General features: G+C 42.1%; 2 protein-coding genes and 1 long non-coding RNA gene across 4 annotated transcripts; 1 reads left to right on the plus strand and 2 right to left on the minus strand.

The window, feature by feature from the left end:
* Nucleotides 1–99: 99 nt before the first annotated feature.
* On the minus strand, nucleotides 100–2,679 carry cep20 (centrosomal protein 20). Its single transcript, XM_023422026.2, has 4 exons — nucleotides 2,592–2,679; nucleotides 1,641–1,838; nucleotides 1,182–1,266; nucleotides 100–633 (listed from the first exon to the last, which is right to left on the minus strand). The coding sequence occupies exons 1-4, from the start codon at nucleotides 2,617–2,619 to the stop codon at nucleotides 504–506; spliced, it is 441 nt and encodes a 146-aa protein (XP_023277794.1). The 5' UTR covers nucleotides 2,620–2,679; the 3' UTR covers nucleotides 100–503.
* Nucleotides 1,838–12,026, plus strand: LOC147818209 (uncharacterized). Of its 2 annotated transcripts, XR_015438200.1 has the most exons (8): nucleotides 1,838–2,145; nucleotides 5,784–5,857; nucleotides 6,000–6,143; nucleotides 6,266–6,348; nucleotides 6,452–7,885; nucleotides 7,969–8,116; nucleotides 8,210–8,651; nucleotides 9,138–12,026. It is a non-coding gene; the product is annotated as an uncharacterized LOC147818209 (long non-coding RNA). The 2 variants fall into 2 exon arrangements; XR_015438199.1 differs by lacking the exon at nucleotides 1,838–2,145 and having other exon boundaries at nucleotides 5,782–5,857; nucleotides 6,452–6,919.
* abcc6a (ATP-binding cassette, sub-family C (CFTR/MRP), member 6a) lies at nucleotides 3,322–27,958 on the minus strand. Its single transcript, XM_023422134.2, has 31 exons — nucleotides 27,502–27,958; nucleotides 24,341–24,517; nucleotides 24,017–24,142; nucleotides 19,732–19,869; nucleotides 17,003–17,125; nucleotides 15,798–15,859; nucleotides 15,535–15,666; nucleotides 14,346–14,552; nucleotides 12,871–13,048; nucleotides 12,468–12,629; nucleotides 12,275–12,367; nucleotides 11,489–11,692; nucleotides 10,456–10,602; nucleotides 10,234–10,321; nucleotides 9,611–9,680; nucleotides 9,384–9,510; nucleotides 9,118–9,294; nucleotides 8,846–9,013; nucleotides 8,432–8,615; nucleotides 8,187–8,271; nucleotides 7,975–8,092; nucleotides 7,625–7,832; nucleotides 7,196–7,506; nucleotides 6,700–6,899; nucleotides 6,466–6,592; nucleotides 6,225–6,326; nucleotides 5,975–6,121; nucleotides 5,687–5,845; nucleotides 5,357–5,523; nucleotides 4,998–5,192; nucleotides 3,322–4,731 (listed from the first exon to the last, which is right to left on the minus strand). Exons 1-31 carry the CDS (start codon nucleotides 27,541–27,543, stop codon nucleotides 4,623–4,625), a joined length of 4,533 nt encoding a protein of 1,510 aa, XP_023277902.1. The 5' UTR covers nucleotides 27,544–27,958; the 3' UTR covers nucleotides 3,322–4,622.

The raw sequence follows: 27,958 nt of genomic DNA on the forward strand, positions 1-27,958 counted from the left end.
TCCTCTGGCAGCACCAGTCTTCAACCTTATCTTTGGTAACACTGCCACCATGTGTTACTCGATAAAAACAACACTTCCACAAATGATTTTGATTCAGTGTAGTGTATAAATATAAAACATTTATTTTAACAATGAAAGGACAATATTAAAGCATCAAACATTTGTAAATTGAAATAGAACGTAATCTCAATTTATCTCTGTCTGAATTATCAAGAGAGCGAGGAATATGGACTAACGTAAGCAGTACCACCATAAGTGAAATTGGTGAAACCGGATATTAAAATCAAAACAGGTAAAGGCCATTTGGGGTCATTTGGCAACTTAAAAAAACAATGCAATACTTCCTGCATTCACATACCACAATTCTTATACTCTGTGCTGTAATGTAAGAAGATTATGTCACCGAAGTCCAAGGAGATGCTGCAACATCTCACGTCATGTATTGGAGCGTCAAAGCATCTTTTCAGTCCATGCTATTTCAGTATTCAGTGCATTGTCAGTTTTTAAGCATCAGTTCCAGGCACTGTGTTGCTGCCAGTGGGAGCAGTTGGCAGAGAGGCACCCCGCAGAAACACCTTCCCTCCATTGTCACTACTGTTCAGGAAGTGGGACACTAAGCCATAGAGAAGAGGTCTGGAAAGTAAAATGTGGGAAAAAGTAAACTTGTAATTAACATTTTTGCATTTTTCTTTCTCTCTCTTTTTTTGGTAGCAAAGGCAGACAGAGATAAATGGTCTGACTGATAGGGTCCTCGTGGTTGATGGTTACAGTGGTACATGCTCTTTCCAATTGTTTTAATTATGGGGTTTTCAGTTTTCCCTGTTGGTACACAAGTGTTAGGAAAAGAAACAGAGTGATATGAAAATGACACTAGCCAGGCTATAATCCCTGATGCATCTGCTGAGTCACATGTGCCGAACTAAGACCCCCAGAGAAATGTAGACTTTCACAACACAAACTGGTTGTAGTCATGTTTTTCCAAAGCAGGGGGGACAAGCTGAAATTATTCAAAGTCTCAAGGTATTTCAAAATGAACCTATGATGATGGAGATGATTCACAGATTTTATGAAATTATCATCCTATAACTGATCATACCCCTAGAGAGTTCAGTAAATCTTTGAAATCTGTGTTGGATAGCAGACTGGTCAGCTATTTCCCAAATCCTGGCTTACTCACTTACACAGACTTGGAGCTGGTATCCTCTGCGACTCTCAGCTCATTTGCCAGGAACTGTCTGTCCAAGGGAGCTTCGGGCTGGCCGGATTCTGGGAAAACAAACAGTGCTGAGTTTAGAAGTAGTACACTTTGCTCTACAATAGTGATTGGTTTCAAAACAACAGCTGGAATCTGAAAAGTAAGTACTTTCCAAGTGTTATAGTGCGGCTTTCACATTAAAACATTTATGCATTTAAAAAAAATGGCACTTCTTTTACTTAATTTGAAAGAGGATGATCCCCAAGTACATAGTGTTTCCAACAGTGTAGCAATATTAACCAATGTATCAATCCTTGTGTAACACTTTAAGTGACACTGTACTGTTGGCAAATATGCTGCATCAGTTCATCACAGCTTTGTGGTCATGTTACCCCCCAGTGTGTGAAAATACTATCTGTGCTTCGGCTTTGTTATTTCCACCCACCTGCTGTCAGTACTGACGCTGTGTACCGGTACTTGTTGAATTCCAGGTACTCCCGGATGAGTTCATTGATTAGCAGGTTTTCGTGGGACAGCGGTGGGCGAGGTTCACGCTGGTCATCCAGGGCGCTGAACACCTCCGCCCGGATACGAGCCTTCAGCTGGCCAAGCACACCGCGGGACTCCAGCGTCTCCCTCACGGCTAAAATGTTCACGTTTTTACCGGATTAATATGATAATCAGGCAGGTTAAGTGGCCCTGTGACCACAATTAATGGAAGGCTTGACATTTTTACTTTTTAGTTTTTAAGTCAGTTAATTCAGCTAACGTTTGCCCTGTTCCTTCCTATATGTGAGCCATACTTCACTCCGCAATTTGAGCATTTAACGACACCTTAGTAATTAGCAAAACTACAGAGCTCTTCAAATATGATTTATACTACTATTTGGATCTTCAGAGACTAGACTCCATATCGTAATGCATAACTAAGCCGTCTTCACTTAAAAACAGTGTGTATCACAACTTCATCACAATCATCTTCGGCCCAAAAGCCACCAAGCTAACGTTAGCTAGCAACCGTTAACTACGATAGCTAGCGTTTGCGAACAATGGGAAATCCATAAAAAAAATAGACTTGTATGATTTGTATTTGTTTTTTAGCTGTGCCGAATTGAAATGTACATTTTAATTATAGAGAAAGCGGTGAGTCGTTTAAAGGCTAACATTTGCCTTAGATTTAGAGCCAGTTTGTTAAGCTGAATTGTCAAACTTTTGAATGGAGACTCGTAAACAAGGGCGTCATGTTGTTATGGTTAAAATAACGTTAGCTAGCCAGTGTTAGTAGCTGTGGAGTAACTTGTGCAGCGGCTTGGTCTGTCGTTTATTTGCTTTTGTTTAAATTAAGACTATAATAAGTAGTTAAGCAACAAAATCAGGAAAGACAGTGAGCGCTTACCACATTTAAGTTCAGTGATGGTCGCCATTGCAACAAGTGTAAACAAACGACAAACTGCTCCTGTTCATACCATAGACTTCCTGCCATCTAGTGACTGAGTGTAGTAACTACAACTACCTGGATCATGAAACCCTCACAGTATGTAATATTGATTATTATTTAAAAATTAACAACCCTTAAAATGAGGGTCAACACTGTTTCAATTACAAAATTATGATTGGTGAAAGATAGTTAAAGCCCTCCTCCACTGTGTTGGATATTGTCACTTGATTTTGATGCTTGTGCTTCACTTTGCAGAATGATGTATGTGCAGAGTGCACAATAAATGTAATTTCAACTATTTAATTGATCATAATAATTTGACACAATCTATTATGTCATAGTAAAATTCTTCGATGTCTTAAATATGTGTGGAGGGGATCTCTAAGATAAATGTAAGTGCGTCAATCACATCCTGGTCTCAAACATCAAAACGTGGCCATTCATATTAGCCCACTACTATACCATAAGATCTGGATCACTTATGATACAAAAGTGAAATAGTCAGTACATTCAGCTAAACAATCCCTTCAGTTGTGCTTTCATTTCAACTTGCCTTATTTATTCAGGAGTATTATTTTTCAAAACATTACTATTTCTATATTTAAATGTGTATTTAAAGGGCTTCCTTAAAGCAAGTATGTTTATGCATTTTATGCCAAACTCCCTTAAAAAGACAGTTAAAGCATGATTATAGACTCAAATAAATTTTATTTATCCAGCATGATGTATGGAACAAGACAGTACATTAACAGTAAATAGTCAGTGAAAAATGAACAAGCTTGTTATAAAAAGTATAAATATAATACAATCCTCAAAATTTTAAGGACACTTAATACATTTTGTCATTTGACATAAATAAACTATAGGGTTTCTCTCAGAATATATTGTCTAAACCAGTAAGACAAAAACAGTAAATGCCTCTTCTCTTTGAAAAGTTCATTGGGTTCTTTCTTTGAATTGAGAGTAAAGGTCAATGTGGACTATATACAGTCTGTCATGTCAGCACCAAAAGAACAATACTGATTTTTTTTCTCTTCTCTACAAATGTGTGTATGGCCTGAGTTAGTGTGGTGGAGGCAGAGAGACAATCACACAGAGATTTATCACCATTGTTTTGAAGAGGCATTCTCTTCATTCACGGTGGTTTTCACTACCGGCATCAGGTTAAATCTGACCAGCAAGGTCTCTATTGACGTTTTTATATGTTTACTTTGACAGAAATAAACAACAGCCACAACATAGTTGGACGGTCGCTAATGCCTTGGCTCACTTCAGTGTTTTCCTCTTCTTCTTTGACATATAAAAACGCTAAATTGGCTGCTTTGAGCTCAGATTTTGACGGTTGCGAAAACCTCACTTCCCCTGCGTTTGCCAGAGTAAACCTTTTGAAGGTTAGTGTGTCAGAGTATTTCCTGTCCCAGTTTCTGGGACAAGAAGGCAAAATAGAGTTCTATCAATTTACAATTACAATAGTGCCTCTTTTTTGGTATACAAGGCTAAAAAAAGTATGAGTAAACATCAACATTTAAGCCTGAGAGAACATCAACAATATGTCATGTGCTTTATAAACACTTATAAAAACTACAAAAATAATATAGCTCCCATTCATAAAGAGAATGACAATCCTTAAGATTTGTAGTACTCTTTCATCCCAGCCTTAGGCTTAATCCTTTCATGGAATAAACTGACTCCACTACTCTATATACAATATTTATAGCTTGGAGAGCTTTCTTTTGAATGTTCATCATCTGAGGTTCACAATGTCTCTTAGGACAGTGTTTCTGTGTGTTTTAAAAACCAACAAATACTGTAGGGACTGCGTCAGCAGCTGCTCTTGAGATTCATCAACAATGCCCTCGTGGAGAGGCGCTTTGAGCTGCCATAAATCTTGGAATGGCCCAATTTAACATGTGTTGGAGAGCCACACAAATAAGGTGCCACATCTGTACACCGGGTCACCAGCACCACGGTACGAAGCTCGACGACCCCCTAGACCAGCCCAGCTTCCCGGCACATTCGGTAGAACTGTCCCCGTTGTGCGATGAGGTTGGCTGGAGAGTCCATCTCGGAAATGTGGCCTCTGTCCATTACGATCACTCTGTGAAGCAGCAAAAAAAGGAGGAAGATGAGTTTTAGATCCAGTACCTTATGATTATGCATTGGTGAACTGTAGAGTTGCAACTTAGCAGTAATTTTTTTTATCAGTTGTTTTGTCTGTGTTGTCTGTACAGGTTCCCAGAGTCAAAAGTAATGTCTTTCCATGGTTTATTTTGTCTGAGCAGGTATTCAGATCACAGTGATAGGAAACAAAAGCAAATCCTCACATTTGAGAAGCTGTAGCCATCAAGTATTTGGTATTTTTACCTTGTGTAGTCCATGATAGTGTTAAGGCGGTGAGCAATGGTCAGGACAGTGCAGTCTTCAAACTGCGTGCGGATTGTGGACTGGATGAGTGTATCTGTCTCCAAGTCTACAGCAGCTGTTGCCTCATCCAAAACCAGGATCTTGGTTTTTCTCAGCAAGGCTCTGGCCAGGCACACTAGCTGGCGCTGACCCAGACTATACAGACAAAGGAGAGTTGGAGAGGGATGGTTAGAATCACATATTAAACAAGGACTGGAGCTTTGCGTATCTTTATAATAATTTATTGGTGACCAACTAGGCAAAACAACAGCTAGTGGTTAATCTAGATTGCAACGTGTCATATCAATGTTGTCGTATACCTGAGGTTTTCTCCTCCCTCTGAGCATTCATGGTTGAGTTTGTCAGGCAGATTGGAGACAAAGTTTTTGAGGTGAGCGAGCTCTAATGAACTCCACACCTCTTCATCGGTGTAGGTGTCAAAGGGGTCAAGGTTCATCCGGAGGGAGCCTGAGAATAGAACAGGGTCCTGGGAGAGAGGACAGCAGTTGTTATTCAACACTGTCCAGATTGGCAACAGGATTATTACAATTTGCAATGGCTTATTTTAGACTGGATAAGGATTGAAACTATTGCAAACAGTTTATGTGATAAAAGCCAGGGCTCAGTTTCTGTTATTACTACTGTCGTACCTGAGGAATGATAGTTATGCGTGATCTGAGGTCATGGAGTCCGATGTCTTCGATGTTGACTCCATCTATAAAGATCTTTCCCTTTGCTGCCTCTAAGATCCTGAAGATTCCCAGGGCAAGTGAGGACTTCCCCGCTCCTGTTCGACCCACAATGCCAACCTAAAAAAAGAGGTTTGGAGTGAGAATTTATGTATGGCATGATGCTGCAATTTAAGCAATTCAAAGTGATCCAGGATTAGGACCGGTGAAGACTTCAAATATTGTTTTGTATCACACAAAATGACTCACCTTTTCTCTTTCATGAATATGCAAGGTAATGCCTTTCAGAGCCAACTCAAGGCCTTTACGGTACTGCAGCCCGTAGTCCTGAAACTCTATAGTGCCTGTCTGGGGCCAGGCCAGGGGCAAGGAGCTGCCTTCTTTACTCCAGCTAGCCTAAATGAGACAACAACAAAGGGTAAGTAGAGAACAAAAAAGCCCTCCGCCTGCACAGTGGTGAATTTAGTGGATTGAATATGTGTGTGCCGGGAGCACTGACCTCTTTAACAGTGTCAGCATACTCGTTGACTCTCTCCACAGAAACTATGTTGTTTTCTACGTCAGTCCAGGATCTCACAATCCAGCTCAAGATTCCAGTCACCTGCGATATCCAAGGCAATGAGGTTTACTTTAAATCATTTTATTTGATGATTTGATGAATATTTCTGTTGTTAATAAGATGCATACTGGGACACCTCCACTGTTACTGTGTGATTGTGTGTGCAGGTAGAGGCTCTTACCTGGAGGGAGTGTGACACAGCCAAACCAACGATGCCCGGGCTCAGTGTGTTTTTTCCCATCACAGAGAGAATAGCAGCGGCTAAGACCACGCCATTACCAACAAACTCCAGATTGACTGCCAGCCACCTGTGGATGTAACAGTGATTTAGTTGTGGGCAGGCAAATGTGAATCATGACCATCCCCCTGAACTGTTTAAGTTAAAGCACTTTGTAATTATCACATATAATCTCACCGAGTGGCCACAAATCGGGGGAAGTAGGACGTCTGATTGAAGTCGACCCTCTTATTGGCCTGCAGAATGAACCTCGACTGCTCCCCGAAGGCCCGGATGACGCTGGCGCCCTGAACCGTCTCATTGAAGTGGGTGTAGATGGGCGAGCGGCTCACAGCTTCCAGCCTGCGCAGCTGACAGGATGTGGCAACGTAGAAGCTCTGTAGTCCACAGTGGAAAAGTAAAATACCAGCTTTAATGAGTGAAACCAAGAGGGAGCGCTGAGGGCTTTCCCATGATTCATAGTGAATGTGTGTAGCATCTATGTCAGCAGGTGGGGAACAAAATACAAGTGAATGGCAAAATCAGCAGGGTTGGTTTTGGAGCCCAGAGCTTTCCAATAACATACAGTAATGGAACGGCGCTTTTGCTAAGCCGCCTTTAACATAATGCTCTCAGACAAAATAAAGATCAGAGTCAACAGTGGTCAGTTTAAATGTCAGGGGGGAAAACGTACCTGGACAAAGGCGTAAAGGAAGGCGAGAGGAAGGATGATCACGGCTGCAAAAGGTGTCGCCATTAGCACAATGATGCAGACCTCCATGAGTTTAAAGACGTAGCTCAGCATCATTTTCAAACCATCGGGCACCATACAGTCGATGGCGTCAATCTCTTTGGCAAAGCGGTTGAGTAGGTTGCCACTGGGTGTGCTCTCAAAGAAAGACATCGGAGAGCGCAGCACGTTCATCAGCAGGTCCATGTGCAAGTGGCGAGATGCGATGATGCCGCAGATAGAGATGCCGACGGTTGTACCGAAGATGGCGATACCTGAGCAGCGGGGAGAGATTTTTGATCACACCAGAGTCGTACGTCAACAAACCACTGTGAACCGTTCAAAATATTTGTAGTGTTTGTCCAGGAGGACTCGTAAATTTAACTGACTGACCTTGCACAAAGCCCAGAGCCCCAAACACAGTCAGTTTCAGGTCTGTATCAATTTGGGTGCCGTTAACAACGGGGTCATCAGCCCACATACTGAGCCAGTAGTTGTAGGCCAATGAGGCCCCCTGCTGAAAGGCATACAGGAAGACGATGGGAATGATGATGGCCAAGCCGATGGTCTTGAAGTACTTCTTGTACATCTCCAACCTCACCTGTTGTAGAAAAACAAAAAATACCAGTCAGTCTCAAGGAATCAGAGAACTTGGTTTGTCTTTGTATCAACAGTTTTATATTTTTCATCTACATTTATTCAATTAATCATCTATTTATCTATCTATCCATTTTCAGACTTACCCTTCCGGTGCGGGCCTTGTCAACCACAGTCAGCTTGCCCAAGTCCTCTGGTACCTGTTCCTGGTCTGCTTCAGACACAGGCTCCATATTCTGCAGGTTGGTATTAGTGGTGTCTCCCCTGGAGAATATGGAGAGGTCAAAGGTCAGTTTCATAAAAAGGATGCTTGGGATGCCACACATCTTTATGACAGTTTACACATTTGTTTACGTACCCAATGAGCTGCTCCTGTGACAGGTCTCTGGAGAATGGCATGAAGTCGACCATGCTGAGGCGAGCATTGGACCTCCTGGAACCAGCTACAGGAAACGGACATGTTAATTGCACATGTTAAGTTTTCTTTTCTACATACTATGAGTTTATTTATGACAAATCTTTTATACAAAATAACAAACACTAATTGACAAAAGCTGAAATAAACAGAGCAGCGTCTTTTGAATTGCTGAAATGTGGCCTCACCTCTCTGTATGGCGCTCTCTTTTCGCTCTGTGTTGGCAAAGGTGTGGATGAAGTCAGCAAAGGCACCGTGGCGACTGAGCAGCTCCTGGTAGGACCCGCTCTCTGTGATTTCTCCATCTACCAGGACGAGAATGAGGTCAGCCTGCGGCAGGAAGCTCATCCCATGGGTCACCAGGATGCGAGTCTGTATAGCATGCCACACAAGTCAGAAAAATAAGATGTAAGCACAATCTAACACCAAATTGAGGCTTTCTTTAAAACAAAAGCATCAGCAAAGTGGTGGTTTCTACATTATGATAACAATAGCAAGGGTCATGTGCTTGTAAGTGGTTTGGGTGTCATAAAACCATTGGATTGTTGCAGCTGAATTGAAGAGGCTAAATTGCACATTGTGGGTTTTGCTAAATGCATTACCTTGTCTCTAAGGACTCCTTTAGGGCCAATGACTTTGTCAAAGATGTGCTGACCCACATGCGCATCAACCGCAGAAAGTGGATCATCCAGCATATATACATCAGCCTTCCTGTAGACAGCCCTGGCAAGGCTCACCCTCTGCTTCTGCCCACCCGAGAGGTTCAGTCCCTGCAAGAACAAGATTATTAGAAAATCTCAGACATAACTTAGCTGATTTGGAGACAAGAAAGAATTTTTCATTACTTCTTTGAGAAGTAGAAAAATGTCAATACCTTCTCTCCAATTTCTGTAGCATCTCCAGCAGGAAGGATGTCCAGATCGGGCAGCAGTGCGCAGACTTCCAGCACACGGTGGTACCATGTTTTCAGCTTCTCACGGCCAAACATGATGTTGTCTTGGACTGTGGCGTTCTGAATCCAGGCCTGCTGGGGCACATATGCCACAGAGCCCTGCGAAGACAGAGAGAGACTGTCAATATTTATTACATTTAACCCACAAACTACGAATAGATCTTGCACATGGAACATAAGGTCAGTACCTTGACAGTGACTTGACCACTTCTTTTCTCCGTTTCACCGAGCATGGCGGACAACAAAGAGGACTTTCCACTGCCCACATGTCCCACCACAGCAACAAGGGAACCTCGTGGCACACGGATGTTGATCCTGTCAACAAAGAAGTGAAATTATCCATTAAGTCTCTCTTGATTTGATAGGACATTTTGTTTTTTTGGTTCTTTTTTTTGTTTTTTTTTATAACTCACACCTTTTAAGACATGGAGGGCCCTCTGCAGACCAGCTGAAAGTGCCGTTTTCTATCATCACATCTTCCCCATCTAAACAAGAGAGAAAGAGTGAGTGAAATAAACAAAACACTGAACACAGGACATGTTCATTTAACCTGAGAGACAAACAAACTTTCAAAACAAAATTCCCACTTGAAGTTACTTGTCAGAGTGCAGTCTGGGCATAATTACAAGTGAATTTGCTTAATCATGCAAATTACAGAGCTCTTGCTTTTTCACAAGCTGTCTTAGGAAGTGTTGACAGACTACAGACAATAGAGCGCAGCATTTTCTTTTATTTCTCTATGATTCATATGTCTGAATTCATGCTATGATTTACGTTCAACCACTAAATGGGAACATCCTATAATTACCATGTCTACCAGTCAGGCCTGGACCCGGGAAGTGACAGTGCACATGATCCATACAAGACTGTGGTACTCCACAGATATAAACAACAAAATCTTGTGGGCTGCTTATGTTATGACAGCCCATGATTTCAGGCAGTATGGGAACCAAATTGAGGAAATTGGTCAAATTAAACAGTGAAGTATAGTAGTTTATTCATTCAGTGTAATATTTTATACTTGGGTGGGGCTCCTACCAGAACTCAATGTAGTCTTTGAGACGTTGTCCACTTTCAGTTCTTCTGAGCACAGGTACTTTCCCAGACGTCTCAGTGAAACCATAGCCTAAAACAGAGTCCGTGGTTAGTTAACTGACTTATATCCATCATACGGGAACATGAAGATATACCTGACCAGTCACCAGGGATGGAGAAAATATCTCAGAGCAACCATAAGTATTAAAGTGAAATGTCGCCTACCTGCATGGTTGTGCTTATTGCGAATGGCAGCTGACTAAGTGGGGTCTTAAGGATGTTGATCAGCGCCATGGAGACGAAAACCTTCTGTGCATCCAGGACGTTTCTGTCATCCAGCATCACGTAGACTCCAAACATGGCAAAGGCAATCTTAGGGTAAAGACACTAAATGTTACCTTTACAGGCAGAATAATGCGTGATGGATCATCTTTAGAGCCACAATTTAAAGGATATGGCTGGCATTATTCTAAATTTTTGTAATTGTCAATATATCCCGTGAAAAGACCAAAACCAACAGCAAAGCATTAGTCTGTCTCTTGGTACTGTCTGACTTCGCTGCCCTGTCTTTGGCACTCAGCCCACTTTTCTTGCAAGGCAATCTTTTTTTTCCCTACACCGGTCACAAGTACTATCTCAACAACTATTGGATAGGTTAAAATAAAATCTCATACAGACATTCATGGTGCCCAGAGGCTGTTTTCTAATGACTTTGGTGATCCCCTGACTCTTCCTGTGCGCCCACCATGAGGTTGGCATGTGGTTTAGAGAGAAATGTCTGGACAACTGTTAGTCGGTTTGCCATGACTACAAGTTTCTTGTAGACTGGTCAGTAAACAGCTGTTAACTCTAATGCTGGCTATGTAGCAATAGCAGAATTTATGAATAGCTCATTTAATCTAGCATCACTATGGGTCCAATGGATCCAGTACTTTGGTTTATGACATTCTCAGCAGCCTCACCTTTAATCTGCCTTTAGTGCTAATTAGCAAAATGTAAAAGGATGCCTGCTTAACATCAGCATCTTAGCATGCTTTAGCTGTATAGTCTTGTTGGACAACAGTGAGGTCTATGGAGTAGAGGAATAAGCTATATCAGGTTTTGGGTACACATGCTTGTTAGCAGAATCAATGAATTTTTGGTTTTGGTGTTTTCATGAAATTAACTGTAAGAAAAACAAATATCAGCAGCCTCCTCCTTTGAGCCAGCTTTAGGATTATCCTCTTTATTTGTAGCTATTTCAGTTTAGTGCTCTTACCAGGAACGAAGAGGAGTTGAAGGATGCAATGGAGATGGAGTAAAGGATCTGAGACTTTTTCAGGGCCTTGAGCTCTTTTTCTCTGTAGCCCAAAACCTGCTCCAGGAAGGCCTTCTCCCAGGCATAAAACTTCAAGATCTTTATTCCATTCAGGATCTCGTTCATCAGTCTGATGCGGCCATCCATGAACTTCATTTGGATCTCCTGTTGAACAGACAAAGAATGTTTTTTTTTTTTCTTTTTTATGCATTTTATTTAAAAAAAAAAAACAAACCCTAATCCCAAACTGAAACTGGGGCACAGTGGAAAGACAATTACCAGACCAAAGCAGATACATACATTTGTAAACATGGGTTTGTCTGCGCTTGTTACAGCTGTAGTAGTTTTCCTGAACATCACAGAACTTGTTAAATTCAGTAAGAATTTATTGCTTGTTACATTTTAGTGATTTTTATGACAAGGAAACAACAAAGGGCCAGGAATGCGGTCACTGCATTGAAGCCTAAGTTCGATTAAATTGGCATCCAAATTTACAGAATCGTCTGTTGTTTTTCCAAAGAAATGAAAAATTATGTCTTCTTACTACCCACCCTTTCCTGTCATTGTTTTTCAAACACATTATATGGGGCAGACATCAAAAGGACAAGAGAGAATGTACCATCCAGGCCAAACACCCGCGCGGCTCTTCAGCCACTATCTAAACCAGCTGTGGCATCCCTGACCTAACATGCCAGATGTGAGGGCTGCTGGAGTGAAAGTGTGAAGGATTCCTGTAACAGGTTTTACCTGCAGCTTGCTTCTTTTCTTTGCAATGAATCCGTTGAGTGGAAAAATAAGGATGACAGTGGCAATTCCTGCCAAAGCTGATGGGCCAAGATGCTGAATAGAAGAAATGATAAAGCAGTGTCAAGGGCTTTTCAGTTAAATTGCATTTGTGCATGAATGGGAGGCATTGTGAAAATCCTGCATTTCAGCATACCTGCCAGAGGAAGAAGAGACAAAGAGCAATCTCGATAGGAGCCAGCCAGACGGCGTTGAAGTACACCACAAAGTCCATGAGCTTCTGAGTGTCTGCGGAAACCAGATTCACGATCTCGCCCACAGTGCAAGTCCTCCTGGCAGAGCTGTTTATCACCAAAGACTGGGTTGACAATAAAAGAGACAAAGACATTTAGCACTCAGCGCATTTTGTCCGATATAATTTTACACCCTCATAAAGATTTCAGATGATCATTCATCTTAGGTAAAAGCTGTTAATCACATGCTGTGTACTGCTTTCCAGGCTGGAAGCAGACAAGGCTTTTGTTTATGCCATTTAAGATGTAATTTATGTCGCATCTAGAGGTTAGACGCTACATGTCCGTGGACACAGATCTACCCACCTTCCTGTAAACCAAGCCCATAACAGCTGTCTTCACCCTCATTCCCACTGTGAAGCAAGTGTACATGTACTGATGGTTGAAGAGGGACTGGAGGCAAGAGAGCAGGAACATAAGAGTGGCGTAGAAGTAGCCTTTCCACAGCGGAGCGTCTTCGTCTCTCATGAAACCCAGCAGAAGACTGTGGTGGAAGAGAAGGAGAGGATTAATACAAGATTATTGGTCGTTTGCACATGTTTTATTTGTTTGACCCTTGACGAAGCTGTATGAAAACCCTACGTCCTGTGTGAATTTCCCTGGAAAGTAGTGAATGATACAAATCACAGCAGACAGACAGGCTTTTACCCTGTCAACACAATTTTATTTATTGTGTTCAATCTGGTATCATTGGACTTTCATTGTGTGCCTTAAACCAACAGCCTTGAGCACTGCTGTGGCTGCTGTCTGACTGGTCCACACAAAGTAGCTCGGGTTGCACAACAGTGCTCAGCCTGTGGCCAGGCTGCCCTCACACTTGGCCAGCGGCTCCCTTATTGTGGTCTGATTGCATTTCTGCCATTTAGAGCCTCCTCTCCCTCTCTGCCTGTCCCCCATGCCGGAGCACAGAGGGCTGTGGTCTCGTCTACTTTTCTCGCTCACAGCTCCGTGACCATAATTAACACTTCCACTGATTCTGCGCTGTGCATCAACAACAACATTCCAGTCTGGCTGGTCGGATGGTGTGGCGGGTGGCGGGTCAGCCGTGACCTGTTTTCACTGTTGCCAGCTTCTGTTGTTGTCAGTATAACAAATCATTTAAAATAGAACAACGAAGGTGACATCTGAGGAGCTGCTTATACAGCAATATCTATAGACTGTGGTATTCCAGCTTTCCCACAATGTTTCTTTAAATTATCATCCCAGGAAATTATAATGTCTTTCGCTTAAATCTCCAAATTGAGCTGGACAGTTTCACTTCAAAAAAACACAATAAAACCTTTTTTTACTCAAGCCTGAATTGCTGTCCATCCAGGTAATTTCAGTCTGAGCTGAGGTTTGGAAGTATTGGCTGCAACTTTCCTTAATACAGCGTGTTCAATGCCATTTGGTTTGTGGGACTCCGAGCACTGAAAAGTTGTATGTGAAAAACTCAACAACAACATTTCTTTCCAAATATAATGACAGTTACTCGCAATAGTAATCTTCTTAAAAGCAATTTTATTTCGAATGTCTTGCCATCAAAGTCCAGCTGCCTGATTTCTATCTTTATACTAACATATGCACAACAATCACAAACATCTGTTGTCTTTGAAACCTAAAAAGCTTTTTTGGGGTTTTAGGGTTTTCAGCACCACAAAACCAAATCCCCCTGATTCTTATGAGACTGGATTGAGATACAGCTAATATTTCCAAACAGTGGCAAGTCACGCCACAGCTACTTATTGCCAGATTTCAACTCATGTTGAGACTAGGTTTATGTCTGAGCGCACATTTCTTACCTAAGCACTTGGGGGATGGCGAACATGAAGGCATCGTGGAATATGATACACAGGGTACCGGTTAGGAAGTATGGGCCGAACTTGCGTGCCAGGGTCCTGAGCAGAAAGAAGCCAGAGCTCTGCTCCTTCTGCAGCTTCCTGAGGAGCTGAGCCTGGTCTGGCAGTCTGCTCCCCAGCGCCACACCCGACGCCAAGGCCTTCTCCTGCCTGCCAGAGGGAGAAAATGCACACAGTTACAGACGAGACATCTGTGTCAGAGATGCCCCAACATGGTCCTGGCGCCTTTCTAGTCGTTAATGTAAAACAGACTGCTAGGTTATTCGTGCCATCAGTGATGGACTCAAGAATTCGCCAGCAGCGGTTAAAGGCATTATTCACTGCCATAATTATTGGACTTAACGACGGATGTTCAAAGCACTGGATCATGTTAACAAGCCTTGAAAATGACACAGTGCTCGTGTCTTGACGTTATGGTACTGTATGTCCTCAAGTGACTCTTTCGGACCTATTTTTGTCCCTGGATGTCTCTGATGAAGCATCCAAAATTTCAGTTCACCGCAATCATGGCTAAGTCATGCTCTGCTCGGGTCATTAATTCAACCAGCACCATGTTGACGTTTGACCACATTGCAATAAAATGGAACTGGTTCTTTGGCTGTTAAACTATGACAATAGTGAGAGCTGTACAGTGGATCACAGGCCTGTGTCAAAATAGCAAGCCATATGAGCCAGAGGAAACATGAGGGACATGTGCACGTCCTGCACATGTCAGTTCCTTTTTACATGAAGGTCAGTTCATTGTGAGGAGACCAGTTCTGTTATATCTTCTGTGGCTCTGGACGGAGCTTTTGTAAGTCTGAGAAAATAACCCGATGATTTCATTGAGGTTATGATGTCATCAAGGCGATCTTGTCTATGACTCGGATAATAAAGATTCATATCAGAAAGTCTGAGTTACGGAAAGATGAGTGTATAAATTGATAAATTCCACATGAAATGATGCTACAGGTTGCATTATGGGAAATGTAGGTTCCAGTGCTTTTGGAATACTTGTTACTAAAAGTCAGGCTATATTAACCTCTGCTGCTTCAGATTTGACCTTTATTCAATCGTGAGTCCCCCAACTTTATGACTGCAATACGAAATCGCCCTTTAAACCGTCAGATACCAAATATCTATGAATCCTCACTTTTGAATTTTGGCACATTCTGCTGTCCAGTCCTGTTGAAGCTCAGAGATGATCTTGTATGATGTGTCTTCCTCCCTCAGGGTCCACAGATCCTCTGCTGCCAGTGGGGTTCGATAACCTTTCACAACAAGCCTGAGGAGGGAGCGCAGAGATGATTCCCGCACGTAATCGTCATCAAAACACACACATTATTGTAAACAAGTAAAAACTGTTGCTGTAATGAGTCAGACTAAAAATAAGGGGGTTTTGAAGAACCATCTTACCCAGTGAACCACCAGAAGAGGATCTTTGACAGGAAAGAGGCATCTTTCACGGGACAGGGATTCTGAAACAGATTAAAGACCAGACTCACAGTTGTTTTCGCAGTAAATCTCTCACCACTTAAAGGCTTTCGAGAAGTACACAGCTTCACCGAGGCCAACGGTTGATGGTTGAATGCTGCGCTTGTGAGGGATGTGTTTAAGAATGGTAATGTGTGTAAACAACACTGTACAGTCAGGTGGTCCATTGTGGGGAGAGGAGGCCATGAACTCCCACAGGACAGAATAAATAGACCTCAGTGTTAGTGCACGGTGAAGATGACGTTTTGAGGTCTAGTGCAGACAGATCGGAAATGTGTCATCACAAACTGTCCAACAAGTGGATACACACACAAACACAAACACACACACACGAAAATACACACAAAGTTTGTCCTCTCATGCATTCTTTATGGCATCCCTCCACCCAGCCTCCCCCTCACCATGGTGTTTGCTCGCTTCATTACCAAAACTGTTGCTCTTCATCCCCTCACTTCCTCTTTTCCTGTGAGTAACTCTAACCAGAGCGTGGGTCGGAGGGGAGGAAGAGGAGGAAGAAGAGGAGGACACAACAAGGAGGGACCAATGGGTGTGTCCACCACACCAGACTGCGGCTTCTGCACCCTCAGCCTCCTCACTGCCGGCCAAGAGCCGGTACGGGACTTTTCCAGCTATGTTGTTTATCACCGGGGAAATATTACGTCACACGTCTGGTTGATTGATCAGAAGCTCATTTTCATTCACCTGTCAGCTGCCCAGTAGCAGCTTGCTATTTTGAGCTTGAAAAGGTTTTTTGTCAGGCTCATGTTTGAGGGGATGGTGAGATCTGTATTAAATATTGGCTTTGCTGTTGTGTGGTCACAGACTCCAGGCAGCGGTCATGATGTTATCCGACGCTGAAATGAGTGAGTCGTGTTCATGGTATGTGGGACAACATTGTCAAACACACACATGCACTCATTCACACAGGAAGTCAAAGTGGTGAAACCAGAGCGAGAGAGGAAGGAAGGCGGGAGGGAGGTGAATCACACCATTTCCTCCAAAAGGGAAAAGTGTCTTCACAAAAAAAGTTGAAAACCACAAGAGAGCTGCTAAGGCATTTTCTGTCATGGGTATTAGACCGGAGTGGACATTTCTGACGGAAGTGGGATACATTCTCTTCTGCTTACCTTTTCCAAGACGGTTTTTCCCACTGGAGGCTGGTCAGCAAAACAGCACAGGAAGAGCTGGGCCAGTTGGATTGTGAAGTAGGAGAAGAAGGCGAGGTAGCGTACAATGTCTGAGGCAATGCCCTGTGGAATAAACAAGAAAGCACAGACTAAGGAGGCTGCTATAGGGCTGAAGAATTCCCTGCCAGAATCTCTGAGTTAGAGTTCCTTGAGTTTATTTACTTTAACCTATTCCAGACAAGTTGTTCTTTTATTTTAAACCAAGGCCAACATTAATTGGCTTCATGGCCAAGCACATGCCACAGAAAAAAAAAATGTTTTACTTGCATCAAAACATAATGTTTTCAACAGGATCAAAATGTGCTTCGGTTGTTTCATCTCTTTCAACATTACTAAAGAAATCACACATCCTGTAGTATACTGCGCTATTTATCTTCACTGTGGCTTTGTGTGCAGTTTCACAACAGCACCAGATTCATTAAATGGCTTTTCCCATGCTTACACATTGTATAGCAGAGGATATGGTTTATACACTGAGATCACAGACACAATAAAGAGTATTTTGGACCTTTAGGCTAAATCAGGGTGAAAACCCAAAGTCTTTAATGGTGTACTTTATATAAATGAAGCAACAGTTAAAGCTGCCTCTCAGTCACGCGAAGCGGCCGTATCTGTAAATAGGGAGTTTGTGGTTTTACAAACCACAACCCATACTTTCAATAAAGCCAACAGCTGCGATATTAACCACTCAGAGACTTTTGTGAAATGTAGGACCGGCATGTTATTCTTGACATACAGAAATTGTGGGTTCTGGCAGAGGCATTGTTTACTACTAGGTCAACAGCACTGCCACAGCCAGTCTGTTGTGCAGCAGTATGGGTATGCAGTGCCCAGAAAGTTGATATGAAGGGGCCGATTGGATCCGGCCACACAGTGAAAAACAGGGTCAGGATGGCCGGAGAGTGGGTGGGAAAAATGTAGGTCAAGCAACTAAGAATGGGTCCACAAACATGAACTCTGTCAACTCGGGCCATCAACACTGCAATGTAAAATACTTTCTTTAGAAAATGTCCCAGCAGCCTATAATATATAAATATGAACTGACACAGCAGCAAGTAAAGTATATGCTGCACACACACAAGTATATATATATATATATATATATATATATATATATATATATATCTATAGATATATCTATATCTATATATTTATATGTCTGTGTGTGTATTTACATATGTGCTGTATACACACAGTGTCGTCCAAAAGTTGTCCAAGAGACGTTGGGATACGTGGGGAAAGGATGAAATGAGGCATAATCGGAAGGTTTTTAACCTCATACCTGAAAAACAAAATTTGAACCATTCCAGCCAAGAAATCTAAATTTAAAATTGTTTACAATGTCAAATTTGTAAAACAGATCTATTACTTACTATTTAATGCATACATTTTTAGAAGTCCGTCCTTAAATTTTACCTGAGCATCAGTTCAGCTCCAGTTCAGTTTTGAATGGATGTTGGGTAATCCTGTACTGTTTCTACTGCAGCTGTGTGGTTATTAAGGGAATATGTTGACATTTTGGGAAATACTTTTGTGCTGTCTTGCAAAGAAGACTGATAAAACTGATACCACTTTCATGTGCAGCTTAGCTTAGCATAGCACAGACACAGGTGTACAAAGGTAACAAAATCCACCTTCCAGTACCTCTGTAAGCTCTCCAGTACAGTTCAACTGTGGCTGTGTCATCTGCAAATCTGACACTGCAGCATATCATTTCAATTCTGTCTTTAAGAAATTATCCACCTGATGTTTACTGGTGTTATTAGCGCCCTTGATCTACAGTTGAACAGATGAAAAAAATCAGGGAATATTGATTTGGTTCACTGATTGATTGACACGATATGGAGGAGAAATACACGGTGGTCACGTGTGTATCCTTCGTGCACGTGCGGTTGAATGAAATGAAAACATCTGTGTCTAGATCTTAAATGGCCTCGCATTCTGTGTGGATGCATAGACTTCCATCTGGCTGTGTTTACGGCAGTGTAGGCCCATAAACACAGCGCTGACGTTCCTCTGGTCTGACCCTGGGCTGCCATGTCTCACCAGCATTTATCCCAGGGCCATCATTACTTTCCCCCAAGCAGTGTGGGAATGTCACACTGAAGACGATAAAACAGAAATATGGATGTGTGTGTGTTTGTGTGTTTTTATAGAAATGCAAATGTGACTACCCCATGGCTGTGTGTGCTTAAATAGAAACTTACCCCATACAACAATGATTGCAGTGTCTGACAGGAGACTCAGGAAGAAAAGGCAAACTTAAACACACACAGGCTTGACCAGAATTGGCAGTGTCATCCTCCAAAACTTGGTTAACTTTAGGTTACCTTGGTTAAAATTGAGGGATGAAATAGAAACTCTTTGCTGACACAGGATATATCTCAAGCTGTGTTGCTGGAGTCTTGTGTCTAGACTATGGGCAAGAGTAGACCTGATTAGATATCCCTGCACAGTGTTTTGACACTGCAGGTTCAATGAGTTCGAACCTGACAAAACACATTCACTTTGGTTGCAACTTACTCCTGATATACAATATAGAGAATACTGTGAGAAAGTTTTTTTATGATGCCATATACAGCAGCGTGTGTAATTACATGGTGATAATATTCATGTTAAATGGTATGGCATGTTTATATTACATATTAATTAATAGGCTAACTACATACCTCATCCATAGCCAGCTGGATTTTAGCTCTGAGAGGCACCAGGGAACAGACGACGGCCAAGATCCAGAACAGGAAGAGGAATACAGAGGAACGACAGCCTCTTATTCTTTCCAACTGGATGATGCATAAGGCCAGGATCTAGACAGAAAGACAGAATTCACATGTGTGACTCTCTGCACAGGAGAGGGAATAAATCTGTTTTAGAGCCAGAGAGCAGAGAGCCAAAAGAGCTTGGAGCGACTCCACTGACAAAACCAAGGACAAAAAAACCCAAAGAAAAAAGTGATTTCCAAGTACAAATTGACTTTTATTATCACTTCTGAACTGACTTCAGGCTAAATCTTTTTTCTTCTTTGGTGAGTTTTTAGAAAAGTTGTAGTTGCACTGGGAAAATCTTCCTCGCAAGCTACCATTTAGTGCTACTCCCCTTTAATTCAATCGAGGGAAAAATAAAGCACTAGCTCCCTTGTATTAGCTGCCAGCGTCACTGCCAATGTTTCCAACAGAGCGCAAAGGATATAATAAGATTTCGGCTGATCTAATGCAGCTGATGGTGGTTTTAAGAAAGAACTTGGGTTTCTGGGATTTCCCTGGTTTCAGGCGCACATGCGATCTGGCAGACTTCGACATGTATGGTATGCCGCACGCCCTACACACACTTCTCAACATTACTATATACTTTACTTAAAAAAAAAAGCAAAACTCTAAATTGTGATGTTTTCTCAAAAATAAGACTGATTCAGTGTTTGGACACGGCTGTCTGTCCGTCCTCAGAGAAGTCATGCATCTGCCTTAGCACCACTATAATTGTTTCGTCTCTGAGTGGTTGGCCAAGTGAGACGTCACTTTGTCATGCCAGCTCATCGCCAAGTGCGGAGAAAGCGGGTTTAGGTTTCATAATGAGAACCACATTGGTAACTTTGGGATGAGCCACGGCACTGTCCTGTTATAAACTATAGTGGTCTGGTAATTATATACGTTTTTCGCATCAACAACACGATACACTGTAGGAAGAGAAGTGTGTGTTGATATAAACAACATCCAAGGTTCTTGTTTATTTGATGTAGTGATTATTTTATTTTTTAGGTCATTTATTTCTCCCTCATACTTGGTTCTTGCCAGTCCATCAAAGGATGAATACAGATAGACAGTCACTTACAATCATACCTATGGGGAATTTAGAGTCTCCAGTCAACCTGACTTGAATGTGTTTGGGAAGATGGAGCCAAAGGCACACCTATAGGGGGGATGTGAACACCGGGAAAACATGTGAACTCGAAGCACACAATCGTCCAGGAATTTTATGTGGTTTTTTTTGTGCTTTACGAGTGGAAATGTCCTCTAGTTACTGGTAACTCTGTTTACTTTTGTACTTTTCTTTGTTAGTATTTGAATGCAAGCAGCTTACTTTTACTTAAACATTAATTAACTGATTTTTTGCAACTTGTGGGCCACCCTTCGATCTATAGCCACCTTATAAAGTTGATATGCAATGATGAAAGTGACAGAAAATATTTCGTTAATATGAAATATTGATAAGTGTAGCTTTAATATTCAAAGTAAATAACAGCATTTTAACTTAAAGATGATATTTTAATATTCTTTTCGTCAAAAACTAGATTTTAGCTGAATATATATATTCCCATAATGCTTCTGGATCTTTTTGTTTTGATCAACTCTAGGAGGACTACACCCTACTACACACAAGTAGTGTGTGTTTCTTACACTGGTTATGATTACATAACTATTAGGCTACATCTATCAGACCTACAGTCTGTCAGTCAGCAGTACCAAGCTCATGGCAAGAACTCTCTGTTCCCGACTGCTGGTACTTTACGTCCTGAGCTGATGAGGTTGAGGCTGCATCAGTCCAAATCCAAACCTTTATATAAGTGAGGAAAACATATAGCTGACCTTGGGTCAGCATCTGGGGCAAGGGCCCGCCTATTCCCGGCCTTCCGCTCTGACTCGCCATATTACTGCAAACCATCGGCCCATCTGTTTGTACAAGTCAGTGGGTGGAACTAAGTCCATCACTAAGCCCCAAATCAAAACCCTAACTTATAATTACACGGGAAGCGAGCGGTGCTGGGGAAGGAATAGGAGCTTTACGTCATGGTATTACTGATTATAGTCAGTGTCATGCGTGTACTTTTCAATAGTGACTATGATTCGAATGTGGGCTGACTGACGTGGTCAAAATCGTTCCCATACATTTACATGAGTTGAGGGCAACAGAACAAGTTGGTGAGAGCAACAAGAGCACAGTGTTCCAGGCCTGCGCCCAGAGAACTGCTGGTGGTGGGTGGCTACAATCAACATCTAGAAAATTATATCCTTTAATAAAGATAGGTCTGGCAAGTAGATTTAAAGATTGGTGACATGCTCGTAATATGATAAAGGAGATGGTTGTTGTCTGGCCCCCTGCTGTGATAAATGATATCCTCGAAATAAACAACGTTTTTTGAAATGTATCCCTCAATACAAGAGACGTCTCAGTGTATTTTTACCCAAACACGTGCTGGTATTTACTCAGGAGTCTGAAAAGACCACAGGTGGTCAAGGCTGTCTGACTTGGAGAGAGTGAGACTGTGCAGGACCTGTATGAAGCTGCAGAGAGAGGAAGCTTTGTGAGTAAAGCTCTACGGCTCTGTGGGTCAGCTTTAAAGGCTCACTGGACTTCAGAAACCCTCTCTATCTGGGCTCTGCGCCCTTTTACTGCATTGTAATTCTTATACCACTCCTGCCCAGGATAACCAGCATTTTAAATGTGTCATGCCACCCATGTTGTGAGCTGCACCCCTCCTCTGTTTATACCTACACATCAGTTAAGCCTAATTTAAAATCTCCTGAAAATGAGTGGGAACGAAACATTCAGGATCATTTCTGTCAACACCAGCCACTGAAAACATTTCTGTGATTGCACACCAGCCCTTATCTTCTATAAATAATGTTCTGTAGCCCACCTTACATACCACCCTGATCCAGGTAGGGAGGGCCATTATGGTTTGATTCAAGATGCTTTGAGGGAGAAAAGACAAACAACATTTGTAGAAATTAAAGAGCTCACCCAGACAGCATAAATTTGGCACGGATGTTGCACTGATTTGGATCAAACCATTTTAGCTGTTTGAGCTGTTTCTACTGTGCACACTGTGCATTTCGGATATGTTTCATTAATTCTAAACCTCTGGGTGAATGTTGTGTCCTTTGTCTTTTCTTCCTGTCTGTAGAGACATTGCAATTAAACATGCTGCACCTTAAATACAGTTTTGGTCAGAACAATGGCGCGCAAAGAAGAAACTGGCGTCAGAACTTCTCGTCCAACAGCATACCTGTAGTACGTATACAAAAAGGCTGAATCCCTCTGTGTAATTAGACTAAACATAGGGTACAATTGCATGCCATCATCTTTATATTCAGTGGTTTTGTGTTTTTTAAAGATGAATCAAAAGGTTGGAGGAGATTCATACAATTAAAGCACATGATTAGTCAATGCACTTTCACCACTTGCATGAGTGGACAAGCACTAACCATCGCGCCGCTCTCACTTTATGACTGATTGGCCTGTAATCTGCGATGTGGGGTAAATATATACTTTAGAAAAGAATAGGTCATGCTGCATCTGAAATATTATAGTTTGTATGAAAAATTGTTTCTTTATGATATGGCACCTAGAAATCAGATTTTCATTGCACTGGAACTTTGCACATACGTACACTAAGGTCCACATCAAATAGTAAGTGATGTCATGACATATGTATTCTGCACCCTGGTGAGTGATGGCCAAACACAGGCTGTGTTTTCAGGGTACTGTAATATTTGCATTGCCTGCAACACTATAAATCTCTCTCTGGCTATGCATCTTTGCGCCTCAGTGTCTGGCCAACATACTGCACGTACGCTATATATTCTTTCATGTGTTTGCACGTTGACATGTGAGCCAACAGGACACATGCTGAAATATTCCCCAAACTTCTCAGTTAGCCAGAGCAATGCAGCAGGGATGTCAAAATGTGCAATGGCTCAATAGTTTAGGCTTTTTTCATACGCAAACAATGAACCCATTGAGAGTTTAGTGAACTTTTGCACAATTACGCAACTCCTTTGCATTCACTGTGCATCACCATAGCACAATCTTGTTTAATAACCCTTTCCTTGCTTAAATATCACATATAATTACATTTCAGCTGTATCTAGAAAAATAATAAAACATGAAATTATACTTTTTAAGTCCAATTTGGTCAGTTATAGATGTGTGGGTAAACACTATTGTTATATTTACCACAGTCATGCTGCGTATGATGGGGCTGAGTAGGAAGACCATGTGCTGCTGGATCTCCTGGCTCCTCTCCAGCAGAATATAGAAGAACTCCACAAAGCCGAAAGAGGCCAGCAGGAAACCCAACACCTGAACAGGGCGGGAGAGTAATGAGAGACTGATTTGAGAAACTTTCTGGATGTACTGTCGCATTTGCTGATATATTTCTGTTGAAATTGGGGACGTTGTTGAGGAAAAATAGCAGTTGTTTTTGCTGCTTTCAGTCATGTGAAAAACCTTACATACACAATACACTGAAAACCGGCCAAAGTCTGTGTGAAGTCTTACCATCTTGGCAGTGCAGAGGCACGACATCTGAATTCGCCCGCGGTCATGGCAGTAGAGATGAAGGCAGTAGAAAGGGGCCAGCAACCACAGATAGATACAGGGAACCCACACCAGCACTGTGTTCTGGAAACACTGGGTCAGGTCTGGGTTGGCTGTGTACCATGTGCGGTTCCAGTCCTGCAACAAAGAGAAAACAAGAAAGTTCAGATCAGTAGAATAGACTTAAAGGGTCAAAAATTGAGGTCAAACTGTGAGATTATATTCATCATCTGACAGACAGAGCTGGTGAGGGCTAAGTCAGAGAGAACCCAGACTTGGTGCAGGTCCTACGTTTCATCCATCAAGGCAGTGGTGAGTGAAACCACAGCAAGTTGACAGAAAATGTGTTTGTGCCCAATCCTCAGACGGTGTGAGTTGGAAGAGGCCTTCTTTTTTTTTTTTGGCTAAAAAACAGAGTCCGTTTTGGGATTTTTCTAACCTCGTCTCTGGCTTGTTTCCTAATTGGAGCAGGACAGTGTAAGTTGTCAACACATTAACTGTGAGGTCAAGGTTTATACTAATAAATAAACCTATAAACAGCCCATGCAGACGAGGTGTTTTGGGCAAATGCTGCCAAAAGTTTGAGATTATGTAACAGCAGCAGCAGAACCAGGATAGGTTGTCTATCGTTTAAAAAAAAGAAAAAGAAAAACACACGGAGCTAAGTGAGTTGTTGTTGTCTTGCTTCCCTTGTTTATCACCTCACTGGCCCTAATGAGGGGCCGGGTGTCTGGCTGCGCTAACGAGACTGCCCTGCGGAGTCACCACAGGAAGTGGTTTAAAGATTCTAGCATGGCGGCGCAGTCTGGCCCTGCTGATAGACTTCCAGCCGGGATAAGGGAAAGTGGCCACAATTGGTGGCAACAGCAGGATCATTATGTAACAACTGTCTGCCCACATCCCCTGATGCAAGTGAGCCACGGCAGGTGAGATGCACTTCAAACGGACGGATGCTGCTGCAGCTCGGGGCTTCATGTCTCAGCATGAAGACTGATTAATACAAATTCCCCATCAATCGCTGCCGCCGCTGGAGCCGCAACGGTCTGAAGCACGGTCTCACTGTAATCTGCCTGTTTCAGTTCAATTCAAAGCTACTACCTTTTCCACCACAAGTAGACAAGTAGTATGCCCACATAAATCTTCATAACATACCTGGTTATGGTTATGTAATAAACGCACCATTTTGCACATACTTCATACTAGTGGTCTCTGTGAGCACTGATGTACCAAAACCTGTTTAAGTGATGAATCTCTTGAGAAGCAGTGAGTGGGAGGCTACTTTCGCAGACCCTTCTGACTCCTGCGGTCAATGGCAGGCAAATGAACAGAGCACTTTTATGTAAGAAATCCAACTTGTCAAACACACTCCAAGCTTTTTCTTGTGCATTCTGCTCAGTACTTATCCTGTTTCTCACCCTCAGCTGAAGTGGCTGCAATAAACTAGTAGATGCCAACAGCTTGGGTGCTGCAAGGTGTCTATTTTTACCTAACAAACACAGGGATGTGAAAGTGGAGAAAAGAGAATTTAACTGTACAGAAAAATGTCCTTTTTTTTACATCCTCTTTATTTGGTAGAACAATCCAGTGCCTAAAAGGCCCTTGTAGTGAAAATACTGCTAATGATGAGTTAAACAAGTGAAATCTTCCAATTAGCTGTGAGTATAACAGTTTTGAAAACAGCATTATTCACCTAATGTAAGTATGTAGCGTGTACGAACTAAGGACTGTAATTTCAGAGAGCATCGATCACTCTCCTGACAGTTTCACCACCACCTGTTGTTCAAATTACAGGATGGCTTGATTTAAGGTGAAACTAAATACAATCTTCCTCCTGGACTGTACAAGCTCAGTTCATTATCAAAGCCATATAAATCCCCAGCTATACCTTACGGCTTTGATTTATGAGTCAACAGTGACGTCTTCCCACAAATATGTAAAAGGTTGATTACTACAGATAATAAGTGAGGATACTCAGCAGCCAACATGGGACAAAAACATCTTTTAAAACACCCTCAGTGCTTTGCGGTGGATGTTATGTAGCTAACAACATCATATCTGTACTTTGAACTTTCATGACAAAGCTGGGCCGCACAGGATGATACTCAGTTTTGTTTCACTTCCTCAACAAAGTTTAATGTCCGTTGCTTTTGAGGTTTTGCTGGGGCAAAAACAGAGAAAGAGCTGTAATGAAAAACAGAGAAGTGGAGGGATAAAGTGGGGGAGGGGGTTTTTGAGGCAAGTTGGGACCGAGTGCATCCAGTCATTTTTGGCGTTCCAGCTGGATCGCAGCCATTCTTCTATTTTCGAGCCGGGATTCAGAATGTGGAAGATTGCTAATTTACAAGACTAATAAGCCTTTCCAAAAACAGCAGCTCATTCATGTGACGCAACCTCACTTCTCAGCATCTCAATGAGTTGAATCATAGAGCAGAGTGACGGTAAATGCAACTCTGACACACACCAAAGGTAAATTCTCCCATTCAGACTTGCCTTTAGAATTAATTGCTAAAGCACTCGCATATGTACAGTCTGTGAACTGAGAAGGTCAGTGTGTGCTATTGTGAGTTTCTTACTGTAATGCTGAGTGCTGCCAGTGAACCCATCCCCCTATCTACACACAGCTTTAATATTTCTCATTTTATTATTGACTTAAATTCTCAGCTGGCCAGTAAAAACCTGTCTAATGCCAATGAACAGTGTAACTAATGGCCAAGGACCCATGGACAGCATGCTAAAGTGGCTAGTGCTAATGCTTTTAATCACTGGATCATATTAATTAATTCTCATAAAAGACGTTAAAAAGACTAAGTAAACATAAGATCATAATGACCGCATTGTGTTATGCAAGTTCAGTTTCCATCAATAACAGTGGAGGCTCATTATTCAGCCTCAGAAAGATAAAAACACTGTTTAATATATATATTTAGTAATTGATAGATATAACTCTTTTCCTATATCACCTGAGCATCAAATTTACTACAACAAAACTTCACATTATATACTCAGACTCATTATAACTGAACTGGATATGGCTTTACATGATCTGTTCTTGGCAACAAAAAAAAAGACAAACTCAGTCAATAAATGTGATTTCAGGGTCAGTGAACACATCACAAACTCACCCACAGAGGGTCCAGGCCACTCAGTCTGCAAAAGGCATCCATCCTCCCGCTTGCTCCTTCCTCCCTGATGCTCCACTTGTTAGGATCGAACAGCCCTCCTGCTCCTCACGCTGGGTAGCACACACACTCAGCACCAGCACCAGTGTGTGTTTGTATGTGTGTGTGTGTGTGTGTGTGTGTGTGTGATGGGATGGAGAAAGAGTAGCCTGCAGTATGTGTGTCCTTATTAGATCTGTCCTCTCTCGCTAATGGTCGTACTTCTTGGGTTAAGCCGGTTCCTGCTTCTCTGTCTGGGTGGCACACTCTGTGTTTATAAGTGTGTGTGTTTGAGTGTGTCTGTGTGACTTTTCCTTCCCTTTAATAAAACATCTTCTCTCAATGAAACTCTGTGTCTTTCTGCCTCGCTCTTTGAACTGCTGCTGCCCTGAGATCCTGTGTCTTTCTGACTCTCACTCCG

This window comes from Seriola lalandi, unplaced genomic scaffold, assembly GCF_002814215.2.
Source record: "Seriola lalandi dorsalis isolate HSWRI2012SDOR001 ecotype SW California unplaced genomic scaffold, Sedor1 jcf7180002054678, whole genome shotgun sequence".
NCBI classification, from domain to species: domain Eukaryota; kingdom Metazoa; phylum Chordata; class Actinopteri; order Carangiformes; family Carangidae; genus Seriola; species Seriola lalandi.